This window comes from Epinephelus lanceolatus, chromosome 3, assembly GCF_041903045.1.
Source record: "Epinephelus lanceolatus isolate andai-2023 chromosome 3, ASM4190304v1, whole genome shotgun sequence".
Lineage (NCBI taxonomy): Eukaryota > Metazoa > Chordata > Actinopteri > Perciformes > Serranidae > Epinephelus > Epinephelus lanceolatus.
In genome coordinates, this window is record NC_135736.1 from 18,568,228 (window position 1) to 18,595,119 (window position 26,892).

At 40.5% G+C, this 26,892-nt stretch overlaps 2 protein-coding genes across 2 annotated transcripts; both read right to left on the reverse strand.

Moving 5' to 3' along the window:
• Positions 1–2,094: 2,094 nt before the first annotated feature.
• Positions 2,095–15,363, reverse strand: LOC144462446 (uncharacterized). The gene is made up of 9 exons (XM_078166065.1): positions 15,155–15,363; positions 14,365–14,466; positions 14,199–14,258; positions 11,303–11,437; positions 8,883–11,152; positions 4,910–4,981; positions 4,661–4,753; positions 4,332–4,390; positions 2,095–4,249 (listed from the first exon to the last, which is right to left on the reverse strand). Exons 1-5 carry the CDS (start codon positions 15,198–15,200, stop codon positions 10,941–10,943), a joined length of 555 nt encoding a protein of 184 aa, XP_078022191.1. The 5' UTR covers positions 15,201–15,363; the 3' UTR covers positions 2,095–4,249; positions 4,332–4,390; positions 4,661–4,753; positions 4,910–4,981; positions 8,883–10,940.
• Positions 15,364–16,225: 862 nt separating this feature from the next.
• LOC117254702 (uncharacterized) lies at positions 16,226–25,580 on the reverse strand. Its single transcript, XM_078166592.1, has 11 exons — positions 25,427–25,580; positions 24,969–25,310; positions 24,624–24,653; positions 24,480–24,518; positions 24,234–24,361; positions 22,585–22,905; positions 21,877–21,964; positions 20,300–20,611; positions 20,007–20,051; positions 19,803–19,910; positions 16,226–16,943 (listed from the first exon to the last, which is right to left on the reverse strand). The coding sequence occupies exons 1-11, from the start codon at positions 25,491–25,493 to the stop codon at positions 16,633–16,635; spliced, it is 1,791 nt and encodes a 596-aa protein (XP_078022718.1). The 5' UTR covers positions 25,494–25,580; the 3' UTR covers positions 16,226–16,632.
• Between the last annotated feature and the right edge of the window lie 1,312 nt (positions 25,581–26,892).

Below are 26,892 nucleotides of genomic sequence, written 5' to 3' on the forward strand. Positions count from 1 at the left end.
ATATAGACTTTTAAATAGTTATCCTAAGTGTTTATATGAAATGCAAGCCAGTTTTCTCACACAGCACTAACAGTGTATTTACATGTACCTCTAATTAACCCTGGACAACATTAGGATTTCATCCAGAGCTGTATGAGGGGGATGAGGGGATGGGGCTCCCTGATAGTTGTGGCCCCTCTAATCACAATTTAAGTGGGATCTATACCTCTGCTTTGAATTGACGCCATACCTACAGCAGAGGTTCTGCGTTGACATAGAGCCTATGCTATATGCTATGCCGTAGCTTGACGTGCACCTCCCCAGAAATGTTACTATGCGTTGTGGCAGTGGACTCTTCTGTCTATTTCTGTACGCTGAAACCATTTCCCTCAGTGGAAACAAAGCTTTCATTTACTTTCATTTTCATTTTCACAGATAAGAAACAATAAATTGTGAAGACAACAAAGCCTCCACTAAAATAACATTTCAAGCCTTGTGTGTGATTTATCCTGGCTTCATATGAGAAGAGGAAATCTCAGCTATTCGCTAGACTAATTTATGCAATGTAAAATGCCATAGGCTTGTGCTAATAGCATTAACATGTTATATTTGTTTGGAAAATGTGTTTAGTAGGCCTATAAGACAGCTATTTTATCAGTAACCCTTGTGAGTTGAAATGGAGCCGAATTTTGTAACGTTACCTTTGATAAATGTAGAGGAAGAGTCTGCAAGCTGCTTGGCTATTTTATACAATGTAAAATGCCATAGGCTTGTGCTAAAAACATTAGCATGTTGTATTTGTGGGGAAAATGTGTCCAGATAAAGACAAATGCTTTGTCTGTGAATTCTGTTATGATTTATGATTTGATTTAATTTATTTATTTGCACATATAAATTTAACATGTACATATCTCTCTTGGTGGAGAGGAAGATGCAGAGAAATGTGCAGGTGAGGTCGGAAACCCGAAAGGTTCTTAGAAAGTTATAGTTATCGTTAGTTATAGTGAAGCTGATTTGTGTACTTTTGTTTGAAATTGTCTCAATTAAGCCATGTTTAATGTTTTTGAATCAACTCAACTTAATAGCACTTCACACCACCATACAATTATAAATGCTCACAACGACGTAGACCATGTGCATAGGCTATGGCGTAGGCTCTGCATAGTGCTGACGCACAGGTATAAATCCTGCTTTACTCCCACTGCGTGTGCTCTGTGTGGCACAGGGGCTCAGAGCATGCTCCTCTGTCTTCCTGCTGGGTCTGTGTTTTCTGTGCCTCTGCTGTGGAAGTGGTTTGGCAAGATGGATTGGATCGATGGCAAGACAGTGAGTTTATGACATGTGTTGCCCTGACTGACAGCAGGTCTTTTCACAAATGGGCCTCCTGACGACCACAGCTCTTACATTTGGAGTCAGCACTAGACCGCGGCTAATAGGAGGAGCGCTCCTCCTGTTGTAGAATGGGACTTGTAGTTTACGGTTGGCTGGTAATTCAGGACAAGGAGCAAATCTCTCTGGCTTCTGTCTTAAACTGTCTTTGGTAGTTAATTAGCAAGCCTTTTCTTATGTGACTGTCTGAAGGAACCCTAACCTAACACACACCCACTGAAACTAGCCTTCAGTGCGGGCTTCTGATTTTTTTAGTGTCTGCAGAAATGAACAATGCCAAGAGTTGTTTAGGTGATTGGGCTGATGTCGTTCCTGTGAGCATGCAGTAACTAGTTGTCAGACTGGATTCAAGTCAGACTTGAGTCACAAATTTGATGACTTTAGACTCGACTTGAAAAAATCCAATAAGACTTGCAACTTGACTTGGACTCCAACACCAATGATTTGTGACTTTACTTGGACTTGAGCCTTTTGACGTGAAAGTAGGCTTCTTGAGATCAAATCAGTTTCATTCCCAGCAAGTTGATACTTAATTCCCCAGATCTACTCTGTTTGAACCACGAGAGAACCATGAAGAGCTGACTTTTGTTATTAAGTGCCAATTGGAGAAAAATGTTTCCAAAAATGGTTTCATTCACACACAAATCTACACTGTGGTCAGCAAAAAATGAACTGCTGTATGCCAAACATGCAGATTAAAAATGGAGATGCGAAAACTTTTTTTATGATTAAACTTTTTATTAGGGCTACTTTTTCAGCATTTGAACAGGTACATTACAAATGTACAAACAATATTCAAAAATTAAAAGAAAGAAGAATAAGGATAAAAGAAAAGGGCATGCACATTTTTCTTGGCAGTGTGTAACACAGGCTGTCATACAACATACTACATCACATTGTGTCTCATGTTCATCCACTTCGCATAAACAATTATATACTGCACAGAGAGCAAGGACAAGACCAACAGATATCAGCTGACGCATTAATCATCTTTACCGACCATCTCCAGGTATGGACCCCAAATATTTCTGAAAACCTTTGAACTACTATTAACTTTGTGAGTAATCTGCTCATGAGAAGCTACCCTCACCACTTCATTGCTCCATTCTTTGAAGCTGATTTTCTTTTTTGACTTCCAGTGTCTCAGCGCTATCCTGTTCTGGTGATGAGGGCTAATTTCACCCAAGAACATACTTTTGAGGACAGGTTAGCCTCCATCAGTAAGACGCCCAGTATACATAAGGCCGGACCCTCTGTTTAAAATACACTATCATTACATTTGACAATAGCTGACCAGAAGTCATGCACTAAAGCATGTTCCACTTTCTCTGTTGCATCTCCAGCAGCTATCATCTTCCCTCAGCCCGACAAACCTTTTTTGATAAATAAGTACAGAAGCTTTCATGATTTTTGTAAATGTAAGGTAATATTGCTCTGATGTTAAAAGGGCATTACAATCGGTGAAGAGCGCAGACTTGTTAAGGGTTCGAAACTAAACGTTTACTTGGGACTCGTTAATGCTGACTTAAAACTTGACTTGGAACTTGAGCGCAAAGACTCGAGACTTACTTGTGACTTACAAAACATTGACCCGGTCCCACCTCTGCTCATAGTCACTGGCCTTTAAGTTGGGTATGAAAGGCACTTTCAGTGTAAGTGATGGGAGACAAAATCAGCAGCACTCACTTTGTGCAAAAATTTATGTAGCAGGGTCAGTTATACAGCAGTGATATGTGTGACAAAGTCAAATGTACATTTGTAATATTAAGTATTACATTTCCACAAAATTTGTTTCAGTTGTTATTACCTGACGCGCTTGGCCTCTATAGTCAATATGTGGAATGTTTGGTACTCAGTTTCTGTCCCCCTACGTCACCTTTGCGGGTACCCCACCTATAAAGGGGTGTCTTCCGCCTTACCTCTCCCCTTTTGCTGTTGAGCTCAGTGGGAGAGGTAAGTGACGTCGTTCTCATAGTAATTTCCATGTTTTAGCACTGTTAAGATGTTTATAAATTAATTTTATGCTAACGTAATCTTGTGTCACTTAATTTGTGTCTTGAGTTTGTATGGTTGTGTTTGACGGAGGATTTTGTTTCTGCCACTTGCTGTCAGGAGTAAACGGAGATCGCCTCCAAAGATATCCACAGTCTGGGCCTCTTCATATCAACACACAGCAGTCAACACTAGAGTCCGCCAGTTACATGTATTCAGAGGTTAATCTGAAGCTTCAGCAGTCTCAGTTAGACAAATAATGAGAGTATCTGCCAAAGATTTGAATGTGACTGACCCGAGCCAGAGGCAGCAGTATTCTCAAGCAAGATTTTAATCATCTTAATCAGCGCACATTCCCTTTAATATTAGTCTTTATATGTGACATTATTAGCTATACAGCCATGATAGATGCTAACTAGCTAACTGGTAAACTCTACATTGTGCCAAATTATAGGGTTCATCACTCAAAAATGCTGCTAAAATTACTTTTCTATAGTCCAGGTGTATGGACAGTATGTACACAGGACAGATACAAATCCATCACAACAGGTTCCCTTAAAGACCATACAGCTAGCATCAGCAGGTGTCTATCTCATGCTTCCCCAGGCTTTGTGACTGTAGAATAGAGCGTCTGCTCAGCTGCTGCAGGATAGGTGGCACCCTGAGACCTAGTGATAGAGTAGTCACAGGCCGAGGAGACAGTTTTATTCATGTCAGAGATTGCATTCCTGTCTGTCAAGACAGAGTCTTTCTGGAAACTGACGCTGGCATAGTGGAGCTGGTCTGCAGGAGGGTTGACGTTGGCATAAACGGACGGCAGTACGCCTCCTGCGCTCACCTGCTGGTTCTGCATCTGTATTTCCTCGTAGTGGGGCTCTCCATGATTTCTCTGCAGAGGAAAAAGGGGAGCAGTGTGATTCATGCTGCTGTTGTACTCATATGCAAACTCATAAACACAGAAACACACACACCTCTGTGTAATGCTGAGCGTTTGTCCTCTGCTCTGATGCTCCCCCTGCAGTGCAGCACCCTGAGAAAAGGAACATTTGAATAGATAAAATCAGCCAGATGTTTTTAGCTGTCTGCATTCAAAGTCGTCGCAGTCAAAATCAGGTGGAAGTTACGCTCGTCATACATCTTTGCCTCCTTAATTCAGTCAATCAGCATCACATGATCTGTTTCGTAATATACTGACATGACTTCCTGCCAGAAAAAGGAGAATTCAAGACAAGAAGAATGTTTATAAAACTACAAATTCATAAAAAAAAAGTATGTGTATGTGTGTTTGTATATCCCTTACCTAGTGTCCTGGACAGTCTGTGTCTGCATAGTACAAGTACAAACACAACTATCAGAATCAGTGCACCACACACTACCAAAGGGACAATCACTTCTGCAACCAAGAGCAAAAAGTTGGAGCTGTTAAAGAAAACATGCTATCAGCAGAGTTTCACTGTTGTCAGGATTCATTCATAAAGGAGAAGTCGTTTCAGTGTTTGTGCATATTTAGTGAGGCATGTACAGCTGCAGCAGTAATCAAAGTGACCACCTAGCTCCATGTCTTTCTTATGGTCTTCCTTGTCGCCTCACATGTAGTCTTCTCTTTTGGTTTTTCTGTCAGCTGTGCGAGTGTAAAAAGCCACAAGGTTAGGGGAATGACAAGGCATAAGCTAAATTACTGCATACAAAACACACACACACACACACACACATATCTCTCATCTCTATTTTCACCCTTCTTTGTTCCCACTCCAGGTTCTGTACTCCATCACTATCACTACAGTACTTCCTCTCATTATGTTTGTTCCAAAATACTCAGTGGTGAATTAAGTCCTGCATGCAAACTAATTCGAAATATTGGAAGTTACCTAAAATACACTAATCAGCCAAAACATTAAAACCAGTGGTGGGTGAAGTGAGTAACATTGATGATTTTGTCACAATGCAATGTTCTGCTGGGAGACTGTTGGTGCCCTCCACCCACCCAAACACTGCTGTGGGCTAAGTAACCCCCCCTCACAGTGACGGTCCTTCCTGAAGGCAGTGACACCCCCCCCCCACCCCCCCCCCACCCCCCCCCCCACCTCCCCCCCCCCCCCACCCCGCAGAAAAATGCACCATGCCACACCACAAAAGCTGCTCAGGAATGGCCTGAGGAATGAAAGCTCAAGGTGTCGACCTGGCCTCCAAATCTCCCACACACACCAATCTGATTGAGCATCTTGGGAAGTGCTGGTACCCCACCTCACAACTGACAGCTCTCAAATGATCCAAAGCCAGCAGCCAGACAGCACAGAACACCCTCCAGTGGTCATGTGTCCATACCTTCAGGAGCGGAAATCCCGGGGGGGACAGGGGGGACATGACCCCCCCTCCAGTAAAGCTGTCCCCCCCTAGAATAATTTGAGACACAATTAATAATTTTGAACAGTGCAGTAGTATTTATTGAAAGCACAATGTAAGCAGTGCTCATTATAATCACGCAATAATGTGCTATTTAAATCTTAAAAGATTTAGTCCCCCCCTCCCATTCCTAGTAGTGGTATCCCACACTCTTGCCAACGGGCGGGGCTAGCAGCCTTAGTACTTGGCAGCAGTTGCAGCGTGTGGCTGGACCTGGCTGCCCACATCGCGCATCGTGGGGTAAGATGTACACTCACACAGACACAGTTTAACTCAGAGGGAGAGGACAGGACAAGAGCAGTCAGTGGTGGAGCGGCTCGTAGCTATGAGTACCTGTCTGTAGGCTCTCCACCTGTCAGTGAGACAAACATGAAAGACGTGCAGTCTAACCGACGAGGATCGGTCATTACGCGCGACTATTACGCACGGTTGTGAGGTGCACAGTGGCAGATCTCACAGCACACTGTTTATAAACCAGTTTACCAGTTTAAGTGCAGGAAATGTTTAGTTGTTAAGCCATTTCTCATAAGTATAGACATTCACTCTGCCTGTTGGAGAGATAAAGAGAAGATTAAAGTGTCAAATTGCGGTAAAAGATACTGTTTAAAAGAGAGGCTACAACTTTTTTCCCTTGTCCCCCCCTGGAATTATTCTCTAAAATTTTACTGCTTATTGTCCCCCCCAACTATGAAATAGGATTTTCGCCCCTGCATACCTTGACATGTCAGAGACAAGACCGATCCAGGAAGGCTCCACCATGGACTGGGGGTATCTCTGAGGTACCACAATGACCCATGGATGCTCGATCAGATTTGGATCTGGGGAACTTGGAGGCCAGGTTGACACCTTGAGATTTTTGTCATGTTCCTCAGGCCATTCCTGAGAAGCTTTTGTGGTGTGGCATGGTGGATTTTTCTGCTCGGGGGGCCACTGCCATCAGGGAGTACCGTTGCCGTGAGGGGGGTTACTTAGCCCACAGTGGTGTTTGGGTTATTATATATTGAGCAGCTCATTAGTATAGAGACAGGTAGAGGGGTGAGGTTATCAACAGGCTGATGTATTTGGTTATGCGGTGTTACTATGGCTACAGCAGCAGATGGAGATGAAGATTCCCCATCAGGTTACCCATGGCCAAACGTCAAGTCCATGTCTTAAGTTTGAAATGTTTTCTCTTTTTACCGCGCACAAACTCAAACGCACAATCACCTGAGAAAGCATGTCGAGGGATGTAATCATTTGCTTAATTATTTTAAACAAATCAGAATCAGAAATACTGTATTGATCCAAAAGGGTAAATTATGATTCGTTACAGTCACTCCGATGTGAATAATAGAGAATAATAAGAAGTAGGAATAAGAGCATCAAATAGAAGTATGTAAATATTAAGTAATAAAATAAAACAGAAATAAAAATGTGCATTAAAATAAAAATAAAATGTGTACTATGCCACAACATTTACAGTAATACTAGTACTTAAAATAACTGTCTGTCATAGTTGTCTGTGCTTGTAGTAAATACAGTTGTTGTGATATGTTTGGTCAAATGACTTACGTTTTTTTTTTTCCAAAAGCAAGTATTCCATTACAGTAACTTTGACTTGTATTGGAGGAATATATACCAGGAGTATCTATACTTTGACTAATAGAGTTGTGTAGTTTGTCCACCACTGTCTATGAATATGTACCTCATAAAGCCATAAAATTCTGAACTATCCCTTTAATATATCCCATTACAAATAAAGGCCATGCATTCAAAGTCTTAATTTGGTGAAATACATAATGTGTAAAGTTTTAAAAGAAAAACAGTATGAAAGGAAAAGTACTTTATTATTATTATTATTATTATTATTATTATTATTACTAATTATGCAGAAACACAGCTGCCCGTGAAGGTTACATGATCATATCATGTGGTTATGTCATTATCATTTAATTATTCTATTAAATGAAAGCCCCTGAACACTCCTTCTTCCCATTTGAAGTATTTGTCTATAACATAAATGAGCAACAATTAAATTAAAAAAAAGATATTTACTTGACTTATTAAGAATTTAACACACAGAACTTTAGTTAAGGCCTATATGCACTGGGGCATGTGAAATAAATGACACGAAAATGCAAAATACTCATCTACATCAAACAATTCACACCGGCAGTGATGCAAATTTGTGACAGCCGCAACAGCCCCACCATTGTTGTGACATGAAGGTCACTACACTCAAAAAAATCCCCCACTACATCATTTTTACAACATGTAATGAGTTTGGAAAGAAAAAATGTAGTTGTGCGACTCAATCGCTTGAATAAAAAGAACTTTATTCTGCTTTATGAGCACAGTATGGATGTGGTTTTATCAGATTTGATTGACAGTAACTGAACAGTGCTCTAAATCCTGACAGGACATGGCATTCATTTTCTCTCACTGAGCCCCACCCAACTCAAACCATCCAGAGGAACAAAGGGAAAATTATAAACTCACTAATGTGTGAATTTTTTTATGTTTTTTTTTTTTGTGCTGAAGAAAATAGTGTGTATGTACAGTGTAACACCACCATCACTCATAGCTGATGGAGAAAATATAATTTCAGTAATAAGTATTATAAAACTGTCACAGTTTGTTACAATAAAGATAATTTTAACTACTAGTTTTATCTTATAAGATGGCTGAATGTCTTGTAAATTCATGTAACTTTGCCTAAGTATGGAGTAAAAAGTACATTACTGCACTGTTGTTGATGAAGTATAAATTAGCACAAAATAAAATTTACAAAATCCTCTAGTATCCTCAAGTAAAATATAAGTATCTCAAAATCGTACTCTACTATATTTTCATAACCTTAGGTGTAGGATTTTCCAGCCATTATTTTATTTTAACATCCATCAAGCGAGCACGTCTCTACAAAAATATTTTGCATGATGCTTTACATCGTCATTGTACTTACAGTTCATGTGAACATTTCCTCCTTTGTATCCTCTCACAGACGGTAAACTCACAATAGAAAAAATTTTTTAAAAAATGTAAGAAAAAAACCTATTCATCATAACACCATCAACCAAACTGGCCGAAATATTTTTTTTTCACACTCCTCAAAAAACAAACAAACAGAAAAATGTGATTACCTCTGATTTAGTGATCGTCCCCTCAGTCCTCAGCTTTTTCTAAATCACACTTTATCAAATATTCAGCTAAATTTCTCAACCGTCATTCGTCATGATATCAGTGCACTGCTGTCACATCTCCTGTCTCTCTGCACACCTTTCTAACACAGAACTAGAAACATTTGCATCTCAAAATGAGGATGTAGTTTTTTTTATGTGGAGAGAGAGAGTGAAACAGAGCGAGGAAGGGAGGAGAGAGATGGAGAGATGGAGAGTGAAAGTGTTAACCCATATTCAGATTCATTATTTACCTGCTGCATCTCATGATCTCCTCATCTGTTTAGATGTAAAACCCAGGTGCAGCTGTGCTCCAAAGAACAATGCTAACAATGTTCCTCTTATCTTTGGATCAAAATAATTATAATACCAGCTATTTATATCCAGACCGCAGGTATTCTAGTGATCTGCATGTCACAGTAACATGTACTCTTTCCAGAGGGAGGGGCAGCAGTGCAGTGGAATATTCAAAACTCACTTTATGGTAAGTAAAAGCTGTGTGAACATATGGTCCCTGTATTGCATGTACCTGGAAGAAAGCAAAATCCACTGAGATATTTCTTGAAATAATATTTCCAAAATGTTCTTTAATAGAGAGCCTCCTTTCTGCTTTCACCTTCATTTACAGTAAAATAAACAAACATCAACATCTTAATGAATATTTATTGAAATACAGAGGACCAATTACTCTCTACAATCTACATTATCGTCATTTGAAAAACATCTGAAAAGAACTTTAATTTCCAAAGACCCTTCACACTTCATTGATTCATTTGTAATTCGTTTTTGTTTGTTTGTTTTTGTAAATTGTGCATCTCTAATAATTTTGTATTACTTCTTAGTTCTTCTGCAATCTTCACTTTTATCTTTTTCTTTTTATGTACGATTGTTATTTAATAAGCTATTTTTTGCTTACTTTTATTTTCTATACATGTATGTGCAAATAAACTAAACTAAACTGAACTAAACCGAACCAAACCAAACTAAACTAAACTAAACTAAACTAAACCTGAACTGAACCGAAATGAACTAAACCAAGCCAATCTAAACTAAACTAAACTAAACCTGAACTGAAATGAACCAAAACAAACTATACCAAACCAATCTAAACTAAACTAAACTAAATCTGAACTGAATGAAACTAAACTATACTAAACTAAACTAAACTGAACAAAACCAAAACAAACTAAACCAAACTAAACTAAACTAAACTAGAACTGAACTGAACTGATCTGAACCGAAACGAACTAAACCAAATCATAATCAAACCAATTATAGATATAATGCAATAATTATAAGCTATGTTATGACACTTTTTTCACGGCACCTGAGGAGAAAGGCACCCGCCATACCAACACAACACCACTTTATTCTGTTAAAACAATATTCATAACTTGGATTAATTTTTATGACAAACACTTTTGTGGACTTTATGACAGCTTTAGATGAAGGAAGTCACCACTTGTTTTTTCATCATGCTAGTAAATCTGAATAAATTCCAGTCTTCTCTGGTGCTCATGGTTTCAGTAAAATGAAGTGAGCTAACAATATGTAGCATCACCATATTGACAAAAGTTTGAACATTTATATTTATGCAGCCATCTAAGCAGTTAATTAACATTAGCTCAAGTGGGTAGTCAACAATCCTATTTTATAAATCCAACTCCTATAAAAATGAAATGTTTGACAGCCCATAGACCAGGCTTCTAATTGAGACAGGCCTTTGTCAAAATGTAGCTACAGCAGGCTAGTGATAGAGATTGGCTGTCTAATTGGGAATAGGCTGTCAATTTAAGTTTTACCGTATACTTCAACAACATGATAGAACTGGTGAAATTCAGTTACGGCATTTGGTTTTGGTGTGCCACCCTTAGTGGCCACCCTTATGAAAAATTTCTGGGGGCACAGGTGAAAACAGGTGATAGAATCATACTGTGACCATGTTTATCAAACTGCAGGGTTGAATGATTGACAAGCTATTAAACACAAATAAATCAACAGTAACACCAGCAGGGACTATGTTCATGGGTGCATGATAGCGGCATACACCTCAGAGGGTCCAGCAGCTGATGTTATCTGTCTCCTGGGCTGAGCGGCTGCCTCTGTGTTGAAGCGGACTGTGGAGTAGATCAGATGGACGTCCTCCGTGATGCGCTGGTCTCCAGCCTCAGTGGAGGGGCTGCTGATGCTGAACACGTTATCCACTCGCTGACTGATTACCGTTGCAGGAGCATCTTGTAATACAAAACCAAGCATTAGATCCTAACCAGGATAAATTGTTATTATAGAATAATGTGAGTCCAGTTCCCCTGATTGGCAATTGGAAAATTGTTTGGTAAATAATTATGTTGCAGAGACAAAGAAGTGTGATTGAGGTCACTCACCTCCTGCTGTATCATGTCTGTGTTTCCTCAGTCTGAAGTACAAAAACACCACCAGACCCAGCAGCAACACAGCAGCAGCAGCAGCAGCAGCAGCCACAACCAAGTACAGCTCCTTTCCTGCCAGTGGTGATAACGCTAAAGTGAAGAGTAGTATCACATTAAGCACAAGACATGCTCAAAACAAAATATACATCTCCTATCTGTTAGCCTGTTTACTTTTACTTGACAAAAATGTAAATCTTAAAGAAAAAGAAAAAGAAACCCAAAATGCTCTTTAATTTATCAGTTCAGTACAAATATAAGCTTGGAAAACACATTTGGCCTTGAATAACAAATTGACATAAGCTTTTCCTTTTTAAACCTTAGCAGATACAAACCTCTAAAAAGGAAACAGGTGACATTACAGCATGACCTTAGCCACTATGCTAGCTTTAAGAGAGACGGAGCAGGGACTGCATATTAAACTGGGCCTACAGTAACGTGTAGGACGGCCGAAAATGCCATGTATGAACAGACCTTTATATGTTGCATACAATACAAACTTTAAAATAATAATCATTGACTGTATTTTTATACATCATAGATTTATTTGACAAGGATTCAGGGGTAACAGTTTGCCCATCATCAATGCCATGTGCTGTAAATTAAATGGGTTGGGGTTTTTTGTTTGTTTGTTTGTTTCTGTAGGAATAAGCCGATTTGTCTTTGTTATTTATATGCTCGATTTGTGTTTATCTTTATTTTGAGATATATTTAAATTTTTTGAAAAAAAAAAAAAAAAAACTGGGGCACGTGGACCCCCCTGAAGGCCCATGCCTCATGCAAAACTTTTATGAAAACTTGTGTAAAGGTCTTGAATTTCCTGTGTTTAAAAGGTGAGGTGCAGAAGGGGGAGAGAGAGAGGGAGCAACACGCAGCAAAGGGCCACAGGCCGGACTCGAACCCGGGCCGCTGTGGCAACAGCCCTGCACATGGGGCGCCCGCTCAACCACCAAGCCACTGAGACTTTTTTGGTAGAACATTAGATTTTTTTGTCCTTTTCAAAGTTGGCTTGTTGGATAATCTGTAAAATAATCATAGTCATGCAAGACCACATAGTTACTACATAGTTCGTTAAAGAAATGCAGCACAAAGTTCTTTAAGGTCAGTATAAGCAGTGAGTGCTAAACATTAGAAAAGACATAATGGACTTCAAGACAATTTGATATAAAAGGACATTTAAAACAGTTTAAAACATGGATTACCTGATTTATAAAATCAAAGATTTGCAAAACTATAAATCATGAAATCAAGTAAGATTTTGAAAGAGCTGCAGCAGCATGAAGCGTAAAGAGAGAGTAAAAGTGTAAAAGGAAAGCGTTTCAGATCTGTATCAGGGAAGTCAGAGCTAGTTAAGGCTAGGACCCTACAATAGAGTGTACCAGTAAACCCGGAACTCCGTTAGCGCTTTTAGCACTTCCGGTTCTCTCGTCTAAAAGTCAATACGTTTTTGAATGGGATTTTGGTAAAATGCCTCAAATAAGGTCTGTAGTTAACAAAAGTTTAAGCGAGTTTCAGGTTTTGTTCTACGACATAAAACACGTCAGTAAATACCCTACTTGTGAATTTTGAAGCTTTTACGTGTCATAAAAAAGGCGGTTGCTAACAAGTTGCTCAATACGACTACAAACCTACAAACCCTGTCGGGTACATTAAATGTCATCACCCCCGAACAGGCGAGAGTGCTGGCAGTCCGCCATTACAGCTTCTTATTTAGCTTAAACAGTCCGATTTCCCCATTATACAATGTTTTTAAAATAAAGCGGCCGAAATCAGTTGAAAGCTTAGTGGTGGTGACATCAAGAGTCATGCGACCGTGGAGTAGTCATGTAGTCCGTTAAAGCCTAACGTTAGCGTTTTACTTCTGGCAATCGCATTTAAGCTTCAAATGCGGTATGAAAGGTGTTCATATGTGAAGATTATCTTGCTGAACAAAACCTGTAAGTAACAAAAACTTTTTCTGACATAATCCAAAACGCAATGCAAAAATCACATTCACTTTCTCTTCCGGGAACCAGTGCGATGCTAAACTTCCGGGTTTTGACATCAGCCCTGGCACACTCTATACCAGAGACACATTGGTCAAGCGGAAAGTTGATCACGTGCCCTCTAGTGGCAGGATAGTGCGTTGCATATCCGACCAAGAACTGACTGAACTTCAGTATTGCTGCATTGCTGCCGACCAGGAATTCTTGTGCATTTCCAAAGTCAAGCAAACCTAAAAGCATAATCTACCATAATCTACCGTAATAGGAGCATCGGTGACCCGTTTACACATAAAAAAAAAAACAACAACAGTTGTCTACCATAAAGTTACTGTCTACATTTTGAAATAAACAAATTATAAGCATTAATATGACCAAGACACCTAAAAGTAAAAAAAAGGCCGTTTTCATCAACTGACAAGCACGTGCGCGTCACACATACTGTAAGTGAATAGGTTTCTGGTCGGACAGGTAATGCGCTCGTGCCCCACTAGAGGGTGCGTGAGGCTTAACTTCAGCATACCACAGGAGTCAATGGAAGTGTCGTCACTCTGGTATGGTAGGGTCCTAGTTAAGGCTAAAGTGAACCGGTACGTTTAATGTAGCTCTGTCCCAGCCCATGTAGGGCTTTGTATAGAAGGAGGTGGACCTTTTATCAATTCTAAATGTAACAGGAAGCCAGTGCAGAGCAGCTGAGACTGGCCTGATGTGCTCTCTCCTCTTGGTTCTGGTTAACAGCCAAGCTGCAGAGTTTTGAATGGGCTGAAGTCTCTCAGTGGTGTTTTATGGGAGGCCAGTAGAAAGTGCATTACAGTAGTCGAGGTGGCTTGAAATATAGAAAACTGAATAAATTGTTGTGTGGGAGGTGTTACCTGTGTGCACACCTGCAGGTGGTGTGGGCCACAGTGTTGTACTACTGGCCCTCTCTGTCACTAGGTAAAAGAAGATAATATGTTAATAATATCTTCATAAATAGTTTATGAAAATGTCTATAGAGTACATTCCTGAACACAGTGTAATACATACAGTGTAAGTAACCTGTAGTTGTGTCTGATTGTCGCTGGTTCCTGGTGATGGCTTGAGCTGTAGTTGACTCAGGAGGATTTGATGTGACCAGTGGAGGTTTAGGAGGCGCAGGAGCTGTCAGAAAAAGACTATAGGTTCAGGGAGGAAGAATGAACACAAGTGCAGTAATAGGAAACATAGCTCAAGATGGAAAGAAAATAATTAACTTTGACATACCTTTGTTGACTTTGAGCTCGATTTCTGTTTTAGGATCATAAAAGTATGCATCTATTTCACACCAGTATGTCCCGGCATCATTCAGGGCCAGTTTATAGATGGTGACATTCAGGATCCTTTTTTGGTATCATCACAGGAGTAATATTTCCTTTCTTGTGGCTTCTCTTTGCATTACCAGTGATTTTAAAGACGGTCCTTCTTTTAGCATAAATGCCTTTCGAGAAATACTTAGGATATTTTTCATACCCAGAGTCATATGAGCAGAGGATGTTAACCAGCCCTCCCTCCCGGGCTGATAGAATTATCTTTGATTGTTGGCATCTGACTGCTTCAACACAAAAATAAACACAGGAGATTATTATTTATTGATTAATTAATGTATTTATTGTAAAGATCAAATGTGCAGAAAGACTTTGCTTTGTCTTTGAAATGAGGTGACCCTTTTACTGGATGTCTTCACTGACATTTTTTGTATCTAAACTGGCACAAAAAATTCAAATATTCTCAGCCGTTTAATAAAAGATATCAACCCTGTAGGTAGATTATTTTAAACCTGCAGCTGGAATGTGTTGTTATCGGCACTCACCTGGGAACAGCCAGGCGGTTAGAAGAAGCATTTTCCTCATTGCCATCTTTGTTAAATTCTCTCCCACCTTTTTTCCCCTTGGGGTCTAACTTCTCTGCCCGTCACCAACTCTCAGACTCTCAGACCACTTCACTAAGTCGAAATTCAATCTAAGGCACCACTGGAGCCCCACAATGAATCAGGAAGTGTTGAACAGTGTGAGGTGTGTCATGCTTATCTAACGAAGCCTCTTTTTTTGCTCACATCACATTCTCAGTTTCTTTCTAAGTAAAGCTGTGTGTGTGTGTGTGTGTGTGTGTGTTTGTGAATATTCTGAGTTGTTGGTGTGAACATGTTTCACTTCTCCACTAAATCCTGACAACCACAGACACTCATACTCACTCTATATGCAGTATAATGAGTGTGAGAAGCAGAGGGGCGTAAGTGCCATTTGACCAGCTTAGCAGTACAGCCAAAACAAAAAATGACCACAATTTGTCCTGACTTTGTTTATTGCTTTTAATCTTAATTATTAAAACTTCATAAACATGCGAATGACAATATACTTACTGAACAATATTCATCCATTTTCATAACCACTTATTCCCTTGAGGGTCGCGGAGGGGCTGGAGCCTATCCCAGCTGACATTGGGTGAGAGTCACCAGTTAACCTGCATGTCTTTGGACTGTGGGAGGAAGGCAGGACAAGGACGAAAGCTAAGGCAGTGAATGTCCAAGTGGGGCAGGTGGGAGGAGTGGTGGATGTGTCTAACAAACACCAACCTTCACCCAAGACTCCAAAGTCGTTGAATCCCCGTGCTTGGGCAGTGACTTGCGCACACTGACGAAAAAAGCTAACATTGGCAAGAACTGTGGTCACAGTTACAGTTTAATAGCGCTTGGCGGCGTCAGGGTGAAATGTGGCAGGACAAGAATAAAAGTTAAGTGGTCGATGGGTCCAACAAACACTGGCCTTGACCCAGGAGAGTGCTGTCAGCATCCCGTAAGAGTCTAAAGCCAAACCCTGTTCTTTTTACCTAAACCGAACTGCGTGCTTTTTTGGTTGGTGAAGGAAAAAAAATTCAATCACAGTGTTGTACCAACGTAGTGCGTTTATTTTGAAAGAGACTGTATGAGAAAGTTAAATTTCCTGTGAAAATGGAAGTGTATTTGAAAAACGACAATGCATATAACAGGCAGAACTTGACACAGTGTCCCAGAACGTCAACAACCAACGCACCCAGGGTACCTTTCACGTTGTGTGTGGATGTGGAAAGTCCATGACCAAGCACATCAATACAGTATGTGACAAGGTCAGAGTGAGAATGTGTTGGTGTTACTGATAATGTCTGTCCTGCATACATGTAAAAAATAAATATGTGCAAAATATTATTATAGTGGTGGGTATTTGCAAGCATAACTCAAATTCTTAAAGCAGAGGAAGATACTGCACTGAGGATGATCAGCACTGAGCTCAGGCATTGTCATGCACAGTTGATTCATCTGTTGCTTTGTATTTTGATAGCGGAGTATGTGGGTGCTTCAGTGTGAGGTGTGACAGTGCTGCAGTCTATGTGTTTGTTGAAGCTAACAGTGGAGTAGAAGAGGCCCTCGGGTTGGATCTGAGGCTCGGATGAAACAGCCACATTGGAGTAAATATTGCTGGTATCTTGGTGCTGAGTGGTCGATGAGCCGTTAGTCCTGCTGTCTGTGTCTTGATCCTTATTGGCTGTTAAAGAGGAAGTAGTGATGTTCTGTCCATTCTGTTTCTGAATAGTTACTGTTGCATAGGCCACATCATGGTCCTTTCCTGAATAGAGAGTGATGATACAGTGACAAGTTTTAGATTGCTGTGAAATGAAAACCACACTTTTTACTTTCACTTCCTGAAATATTTTTTTTCTTTCCGGTGCCACAATGCTACATTTAGCATAGCCAAAAAAAAACCCCAAACAAACAGTAAATTGCTGCCAAGAAGAGCAAAGAGGAAGGACAGACATGTTTGCAAAACAGACTAAAACAAAAAAATACAATATGGAAAATGGTGTTGCTGTCTTGTTGCTTGCTGCTCATTTACATATTAGCTACCACTTTATACTTTAAAAGTGTTAATACATGTTGAGGCAGTACTAATAGAGAACGTGAGGTTCAGGTCATGCTGTGTTCAATGACTGGATGGGGGCGCCATCTTATGAGGACTGCGTGTGCCACGGTGGTCAGGCAACAGTTTTCGGACCTACTAATCACAATTAACAACATTGAATCCATTTGACTTGGCAGCCCAGGGCTGGATCACAGACCCTGATGCACTGCCTCCACTAACATACCTGGATATTGTCATCTGGCCTGTTTCTGGACTGTGTGCATACAGTGCAAATGCCCCCATTTCACAAGGCATGATGTACCTTCAAATTTTCTAGACTATTGTTGGTGTCGTAGATGGTTGCTAAATTGTTGCTGAGGTATTACGTGTTTTTTTTCCAATGCAGTGGCCAGTCTGCTGTGGTTTTCAGTGTGTAAGAGCAGTTACTACAGGTTGTAGGAAGCGGTGGTTGCTATGTGGTAGCTATTTGGTTGCTAACTGGTTAGGTATTACAAAAGATGCTGGGTGGTTGCATTGATGTAATAAGAGAGCTAGCTACAGCACCACCACTCAGCTGTGTTGCCAGTTTGTCCCAGTGGCCACTCACGTTGTTGCAACAAAAATAATCCCCTTGGGTCCAAAGAGCATTTCCCCTGGAGACCGCCATTATGAAAGGGACATTTGTAAAACTCTTGAAAGGACAAACTGCAAACAAGTTCAGTTATGACTTTTTATTTTATGAATTTTTAATCCATCAAGGTACATATTTGTAAAACTTTTCCAGTAGTGATACATTGGTCACGTTTTTTTAACCCGCAGCCACCTAATCTGCACCACCCAACCCACAAGAATATGTGGTAATCAACCAACTGAACTCGACTTAACCCGCAAACCACCAGCTTTATGCATTACAGTGAAGACCAAGATAACAACAGAGACAAGGACTGAGTGCTGCAGTGCTCTCTGAGGTTCTGACAACAAGATAGTGTAGCCTGTAAATGTGTCATCAGACAACAACCTGCCTCAATCTCCCTACACCTTACTTTTTGGGCCCATTTTGTATGCAACCTCAGCATTGCCTTTTCTCTGATTGATATGTCAGCCATATCGCCAGCGGTAGCCTCTTCTTTCTGACCCCCTCGCAAAAAAACACTGCAGTATAGTCCTGGTTAGATATATCACAGTAGCTGCTTGCTTTCTAACCAAAAGAAAACTTAAACTAATTGTTCCTGGAATAATGTGTTTAAAAACCAATTATATTCCTACCTAAAACTGACCTCTACACCTGACAGGGTGCACTGACTTTTACCTGACCTACAATGCTTTTCTGTATAAGAACGATGAGATTTGTCCTGAAACAAACAAAAAAATTATTGTAGAAATGTCACAGAAAGCATTACATAAAAATTTACTCATACATGTAGACACTAGTGTTACACTAATTTTATGTTTTTAAACAAATAATAAGTAAACTATTTGTATTCATTGAAAATTATAGCTTCTTTTCATGTTTTCCAAGAGAGAACAAGCAGGAAGTGAGTTCAAAGGATTATAAAGCTCCATCTGCGACTATGGCACAAACTGGACCGTACGTAAATTCAGATCACTGTCAGAACGTATTGTTCGGTTATCCAGATCACCGCACTCTCCGAATGGCAGAGCGCTCTCTTGGTGACAGGGCAGCAGAGCGCCAGTGAAGTGAATGTGTGATTAACTTAACCGTCCGTTACTTTATATAGAAATTTAACAATTTATTTCTTCGACTAAAACGGTTCTCATTTTAGTGTAGAGCGTCAGACTGAATTTATAAACGCACCATGTCAGGTCACTCATTCTCTGGGACTGCGAGTGTTACTTGAATAAGAAAAACATAACCTCCTTGGCGGAGGTAAAAACACTGACTAGCGGGCCCAGACTGGCCAACCCTTATGCTCTCACTCAGTGATTTGAAAGGTTTGCTGAAGGGGGGATGGCTGGCGTTGTGGTTGATTACTATGCCAACTTACAAAGGAGGACAGGAGAAATCCAATATTCCTCTTAATACCTCGCCAATTTCTGATGAGGTGGACATGATAACCCTTAATACACATAACGTTATTCATCCCTAGCCATAGTTGACTGTGTTTTTGTTGACGGGCAGTGGCAGTTGGTATGTGATGAAATTTAAGTGTTTGTGTTCAATATTTTAAGACTCCTATGTAGCCTCCAGCCGTGTGGTGGCGAGTCGTGTTTTGCCTCCAGCTAACAAACTGAAATCACTGTGACGTCGGCCCTAAGAGGGTCTATATAAAATAACTTTAGAGTATCTGTCATTTTCATGTATGAAGAAGCATTGTTCCAGATAACATTTTTGCTATTTGGAATGCAAAAACTATGAAGCTCAATATCTAAAGACTGCTCAGAATCCAGGTACAACCTTTTATTTCCAAGGTGGCGACTTGCTCGATCATCTCGAGGATGTTTCTATGGTGTACATCTCAAGGTGGCTTGGGATAGTTGTTCAGGAAAATATGTTTTCTACCATGTGTCTTTTACCCTGCCATCATATTCTGAAACTACTATGAAATGAGTCTGTTGGCATTATACCTGAAGATGCACTGGTGTCTCTCTTTCGATGTCTGAAGAACATCAGAAGGACAATTGCAAGTGCCAGCGCAATCACCCCGAGACTTGCTCCAACGTACACCAGTATCTCTGAAAAAGAGACAACATCACGTCTCAGTGACGATATACCACTGAGGATTTATCTCACACACGTACAAATCAACACACAACCAGACAGGTGCTTACTAGAGGATGAAGCATTTGATTGAGCCAAGGCATCGTCAGGGTTTTCTGAGAGAAAAAAAACAAAGAATTATGTCGATTTTGTTCTCTGGCCCTCAGCCACATTTTATCTGCTGTTTCAGTGTCTTTTTTTCCCCCTGTTGCAAAAAGGAGAAGATCAGTGTGAGACAGACTGTGTTGTGAAATAATGGCCATTTTCTAGTGAAAAGGAAATTGAGCAAAGGTCTTTATTCTTTAAGTGATGATAAATAGTAACGCCATAAAAGCTACTGACACACAACACTGAATTAACTCACCCTTTTTGATTATGAGGACTACTTCATTGTATGTGTCAACACCAGCTCTCTCTATTCCACACCAGTAAGTTCCTGCGTCTTCCTCCGTCAGCCTAGAGATGGTCACATAAAATGTGTTTCCACTATCATTAATACTGTATCTCCCATTAGAATCTTTCTTATTTTTTCTGCTACTTATTAGGATGTCTTCATATCCACACACTCCCTTGCAGAAATATTTGACGTTGGAAGATGCGTAAGAGTGAGAGCATGTCATTGTGACCTCTCGTCCCAGCACTCCTGTTACTGACTCAGCTTCAGTCTCCCATAAACCTGCACAAAACACACAGACAGCAACAGAGGTCAGACATTCAGTCAGTTTGCAAACAGCTGTTGAACCTTAGCAGTGACACTGTATAATACCAACCAAATAGACCTATCCTGTTCTTTAAAGCAATGGTTTCCAAACTTTAGTTGTAGGCAGTTTATTCTGTTTTGATTGTTTCATCTGAATCATTTTTAGAGGCCTAAAGAGGTAAAACTATACGGATAAACAGATATAGGAGAAAACAAATTTTTGTGTTGTACATTTTGTATTTTTCTAAACCCTGGTAATCATTTCCGAAAAACTGCTCTGAAGGTGCACTCCAGGGGTGCCCCCTGTAATTCTATTGAATTTCCCCAATTCAATCATGCTGTTGAAATTTATACACAAGTTGATAACTGCGTCAATACTTGAGTTAAGGAACTGCATACTGACGCACTCTGGTTTCGTATTTTACACTTAGTACTAATTATCTGATGTGCATAGACCAATACTGGTACAGGCAGCATTTTGAAGTCCACAACAGTCTTGTTTGAATGTGTTATGTGTTATTCAAATAGACTAAATGTCCCATTTTCCTTTAATTTTGAGCTTTAATTTGAAGGAGTAAGCCTCCTTTCATTGTAAGGAACAACACATTTACCAAGAACAAGCCCTCTCAAGTTTAAGGAAGACTCCTGGGTACCTGTAGATCCCCCCCAACCTCTAACTTAGGTTAGAGTTCAAGGGACCCCTTTGAAATTAGGCATGCCAGTTGTTCCCTCACCAAAACTAAGCCTAAATTTGGAGTATGATTTAGCTCCCTGCATGATAAGCTTTGCCGACATGATTGGTACCAATGGATTATGTTGTCTAGTTTCACAAGATACCGAATTCGTGCTACCTCTTAAAGACAGTAATGTTGGACTCCTATTTTTGCCAGGTTGCAACACTGGTGCACTCCCCACTTCTATCACAACTCCAACATGTCATTCAGTGTTATTGTAGACGCTTACAGACTGTTTTGACAGCCGTCATCGGTAAAGTTAACCCTCATTTGAATAACAGCGGTGCAGTTTTTTTTAATTTGAGATGAAATTGTCCTTCCCCTTTTACAACAAACAATTCTTACTGACAAATCTCAAACAAGTCTTCCCCATTCACTCAAAGTATTTTAAAAGTGATTTTAAAAAGCACAAACTTCCACCTGAGAAAGCTCACAGCCACAAAAACACCAAACATTAACAAAGAGGCAGAGACAACTTGACAAAAGAATGAATCTCCATAAACATACCTCCCACAAGAAAGACCGAAATTATGAAAATCATCTTCATGTTGCTCAGACTTGATTCGTCTGTTACTTTCCTTTGCCTTTTCTTATCTCACCCTTGTCTCAGGTCTATGCAATAGACTCTACATGAATGATAACTCTGCTTGTGTGATAGGTTCCTCTTTGTTGTTGCACTTCCTAATTTTAGCCAGCTTCCTCTCTCTAAATCTCTCTACCAGACCACTTTGACCATATGTGAAGCACACCAAAACATCCCTCCCATCTTCTGTCTGTCTCATCGTGAATGTTAAGAGATCAATAAGGCCATTCAGTAACTGACACAAGGACACCCTCAGATAATATCACTTGGTTTATTTTAATGAAATATATCAGAAAGCAACGTGAGACAGTTGGTAACACATGCAGTCAGCTCTTCTTTGCGGATTTTGTCAACTCAAGAGAGTCCTCCTCAGACTGTGAAAACCAAACACAGCAACAATTAACACTATAGCAACTTGACTTAAGATCCTTAATCACTAACTTTTGAATGAGCTTGGCTTAAATTCACTATTCATTACAACCTGGGACTTAGTGTTGCCTCATATCACATAACACATATCTCATCAGGTTAATAGGTGAGATCTGGGAACATGGCAACAAGAAAACAAAGGTTAGCTGTAAAGTTACAGACTTTCTGTAGGTTGTAATTAACCTGGAATTATCCATCCATCAATAGTCAATCAGCTCTTTCACTCCCACAGGTCCATCTTTAGGATCGTTGTTTCCATGAAGGCTGTGATAGACGTGCTCCTCAAACTGGCTGAGATCCAGGTGCTGGTACTGGCAGATTTGCTTTGGTACATCCACATCAACATATTCACCAAGGCCGAGAGTGACGGTGGACTCCCGATTCTTAGGCGGAAAGTGGGACCAGAGGTCAGCAGGTGGTGGTGGTAAAGCTGAAAGATCAGCGCAGTCTACAGACGAACAGCTACAGCGTAATTCAGGTTCAGTTCTCACACCAGGCATCATTGTCTCGTAGTCAGATGACATCTGTGGGTATGAAAAGAAACCTGCTGAGAGTGAACTGCTTCCTGCTACTACGTTATTCAGTGTGGTATTTTCAGTAAGTAAACAAGACAGACTGTATTCAAAACCACCTACTACTGCATAGTGTCTTTGTTCAGCAGTATGAAACTGTTTAATCAGTTTATTTTGCAGTATGTCTACACTAGTCCAGGCCAAAGATTTTACAGTCCTACAGCATAAGTACCTCTGTGTCTGGAGTGAACGCTGCAGCTGGCTTTACTGCAGTGTTTTGAACTGGACTGGACTGTGGAACAAGAGATTGCAGCATGCACGGTCAGCATGCTTGTTCCATGCAGTCACAAAAAAGTGGGCTTCATGCGGACATCCCACAGGGGTCCTGTGAGGACCGTCGTGGACATGGGTGGTTGACGACAATTACGTGGACATGCGGATGTGGAAACTTTGATTTAGCCCATTGCATCAACTACAAATCCAGCTCAACATCCTCCAGTTAGCCCTTAACGGAAAGTACAGCTGAGGCTGATGGGAATGTCATTAGCATTGCAGGTGTTTAGTCTTTAACCAAAGTTCAGTCAGGAATACTTCAGTCAAAGAAAACTTTATTTCCATTATATATATTTTCCAGTATTATATTTGGTGGTATGGCTCCATTCTGGAGCCCCTCTGCCTTTCCTCGGGCCTACGCAGAAAGCCTCTTCCACGCGCCTACGTGGAAAGACATAAGGCAGGGAGAGCACACCGCTCTGCTTTTCCATGTGCCTACATGGAAAGCCTAAGGCTGGGAGAGCAGCAGCAAAGACCCCCAGGAACAGAAGAGAGCAGCATCAGTGACAAACAGAAATGACTCTGATAAGTCAGACACAGCATGAAAAGGAGGAGCTGGGGTGGAGGCAGGTTGTGAAGCAGCTTGCAGAGGAAGCAGCAACAGTAGACAGGCCAGAGCAGTTTAAATAGGGCGCCCTGAATGAGATTCGCCAACTGGTTGCATAGAAAGGAATCGTGTGGTCTATCAGCTGACTCCCTTCCATCAATCAACCGCTTCATCAGTTGATTGGCTATTTGAGATCAGATGATGTAGCTGGGATGTGAGCTGAGCTTGATATTGTGTCCTGACTAAACTAATACTATGCTCAATTATTGGACAATAGAAAAATTAGAGGGTCATCAAACCTAGTACATTTCATCCCAATGGGAACATGACGTTGGACCAAAATTTCTGCCCATCCATCCACTTGTTACTGAGAAATTTCCTTTTGGACAAAAGTGGTGGACCGACCAGTGTTGCCATTCTGAAAGCAATGCTCCTAGTGTGGCTAAAAGTTTGCACAAACCTCTCTACTCTGGCGTGGGCCGGGTCTCCGTTGTTTAATAGCCAGCAGAAGACAAAGTGTAAACAGGCAGATAAACAGCATCGCTGCCATACACATCACTGCGGTCATGAACAGCGGCAGGTGGAGCTCTGCAGGAGAGAACGACAACTGAAGATCAGGATTCACGCACAGACACACACACACACACAGACACACTGAACACTATGAATACATAGGTATATGCATATTTATATTTATACAACTCACTGTCCACTGTTTCCTTTGGAAAGATGGGTGATCCAGTTACTGGAAAGCACAAATAAAAAAAAGCACATTAAAAAAGTATTTGTATAGAAATAAATACGCACAGAATTAACTGATGTATTGTGTAGTTTCACAAATCTTACTTACTTTGATGTGTGAAATTTTCTAGAGGATTTGCTGTTGTTGAAGGGCAGCAAATAAAACAATTAGTTTACAAAAACTTAAATGTGCATTGTAATAAATAAATGTACCTGAAGATCATATATAAATATATATACTTTTACACTTTGTCCTAGCATTTCCACAGAAGTAAGTGGTTCAGAAAAGAGGAACAGGTGTGGGAAAAGTAACTCTACTTAGTTCTTATTTACAGTAATAGCAACATTTTTAGATCGAAACCAGCAGGTGGACAGAAACTGTACAGATGTATAGCTGCAAGGCATGAAGACCATATATGAACATAGTGATTCTGTGCTGTGTGACACACTGTACCTCGGGAAACATTCAGCTGTATGAATCTGATATCGTCAGGCCGGAGGCTAATGTCCACCCCACACCTGTAGGTCCCGCTGTCCTCTGAGGTGAGTTTGTCCACCCTGACGATGAAGAAGGCTGCAGTGGTGTTGTCGTACAGAGAGAAACGTCCAGTTCTCTGCCACTGGTCATGTTTTTCTGTCCGTATCAGTTGGGTGAAGGACATGTTGTCATCACTGTCATCACTGTCATAGCAGAAATACTTGGCGTTTTTCTGCCAGCTTTTTTCATAGTCACATCTGAAGTCAAATCTCTGGCCTTCCACCCCTGTAACAGCTTTGATTTTGACACTGATCAGGGCTGTCAGTCAGAAAAAAACTGTGTTAGTTGTTCCTTCATTTTATCAAGTAATAAACTGCTTATCTCAAGAGAATAACATCAGCTTAAAAAATCTGAAAGCATAGCCAGCTGCCCACCTTGGATTTGTAGTAGAGTAATGAGGACAGTTGTAGTTGTTCTCCATGAGATCCAGGTCGATCCCATCACTCACAGTTTACCTTCAGTCCACACACTCTGATTCTTCCCCAGCTGCACAATGAGGCAGCAACCTGGACTGAAGACTGTGTAGGTGTGTTCAATCTGATGCTTTCAGGTCCATGTTTTTAAACCCCTTCCTCTTTCGCTTACAAACCAGTACACACATAACCTCAAACCTATGAAAGTGAAATCACAGTGGCTCAATAAAGTGACCTTTCTCGGTCTTCATAAACTAATTTTTATATAACACATCTGGAAATCATAATGCAGGTTAAATTTGATCCCTCCCTTTAAGACAATCAATCCCATCCTCTTCTGTAACCCACCTGGGTCATCACAGACTGTACTTGTGCTTGACACCAGTGTTGCTGTCTGTTACTGTACCACTTCCTAATAAGTAGGTGTGACCAGGTTCAACAGCAGCCAAAGAGATTTTTCACAGTGTGCTACCCCAATGTCCTTATTACTGATCTATAACACATCAATAACTGATTTATTAACATTTCAATCTTCACACATGAACATTCTTATATAAAGAACTGATCAAATTACTTTGAATGAGGTGAATGGTTTTGATCATAGTAATAAATCCACCTCACTCTGCAGTTTACAGCTCTATGGAGCGTCTTAGTGTATTTTAACTGACAGTTTTGGTTTTATAGCCCACAACTATACTATTTTCAATTACTCTGACGGCTCTCATCAGAGTTTTTTCCAGCTGCAGCAGGAAGCTGTTCCAGATTTTCTTTAATAAACCAACTGTACTTTCACAACCGAGCACTAAACAGCAGACAGTTGGTGACATGACGGAGCATTTAGCAGCCAGATATTTCCATCAGGAGTCGGTAGAGTTAAAAACAGAGTATCAATATTCAGTGCTGTCTGCAACAGTGTCTTCATTAACATGACCAGTAGGAGTCACCAAAGTCAGAAGAACCTTTGACATATACTTCATATGGAGGTGTTAGCCCAAAAGTGCAGATATGTGTAGTTCAAGGTAAGATGAGCTACTTTTCATATTCAGGATCACTACATTAGGGATATTATAGTTTTGTTGCTAACTAATATATGTGCATATATTTCAGGATGTTGTGCATCCCTACAAACAAACAGAATGAGTGTAAACATAACTGTTTTGATAATATAGCATGTCCAAAAAAAGTGGTCTTGTGGCACAACTTACACCGTGTCTGGGGTAAGTTGAGCCATCTCCCTCCTTCCCTCCCCCCGCCCTCCCTCCTACCCCCCCTTCCCCCCACCTCACCATCTCTCTTCCCCCTCTCTCCCTCCCTCCCTGCGTTAAGATATTCCACAGTTATACGTCTGTACTGAATCAAATAAGACGCTTCTTCAAATCCATGTGTATTTTTATTTATAATACACAATTCAACAGGTACCAATCTTT

Coding starts and splice junctions, on each gene's coding strand:
- LOC144462446 (XM_078166065.1), bottom strand. CDS start 15,200: ATGGCAATGAGGAAAATGCTTCTTCTAACCGCCTGGCTGTTCCCAG. Junction 14,467..15,154: donor AACCGCCTGGCTGTTCCCAG/GTGAGTGCCGAT, acceptor TTTTTCTGACAG/CTCCTGCGCCTCCTAAACCT. Junction 11,153..11,302: donor CAGACATGATACAGCAGGAG/GTGAGTGACCTC, acceptor TTGTATTACAAG/ATGCTCCTGCAACGGTAATC.
- LOC117254702 (XM_078166592.1), bottom strand. CDS start 25,493: ATGGGATCGACCTGGATCTCATGGAGAACAACTACAACTGTCCTCATT. Junction 22,906..24,233: donor GCCCACGCCAGAGTAGAGAG/GTTTGTGCAAAC, acceptor TCATACCCACAG/ATGTCATCTGACTACGAGAC. Junction 20,052..20,299: donor AGTCCTCATAATCAAAAAGG/GTGAGTTAATTC, acceptor TTTTTCTCTCAG/AAAACCCTGACGATGCCTTG.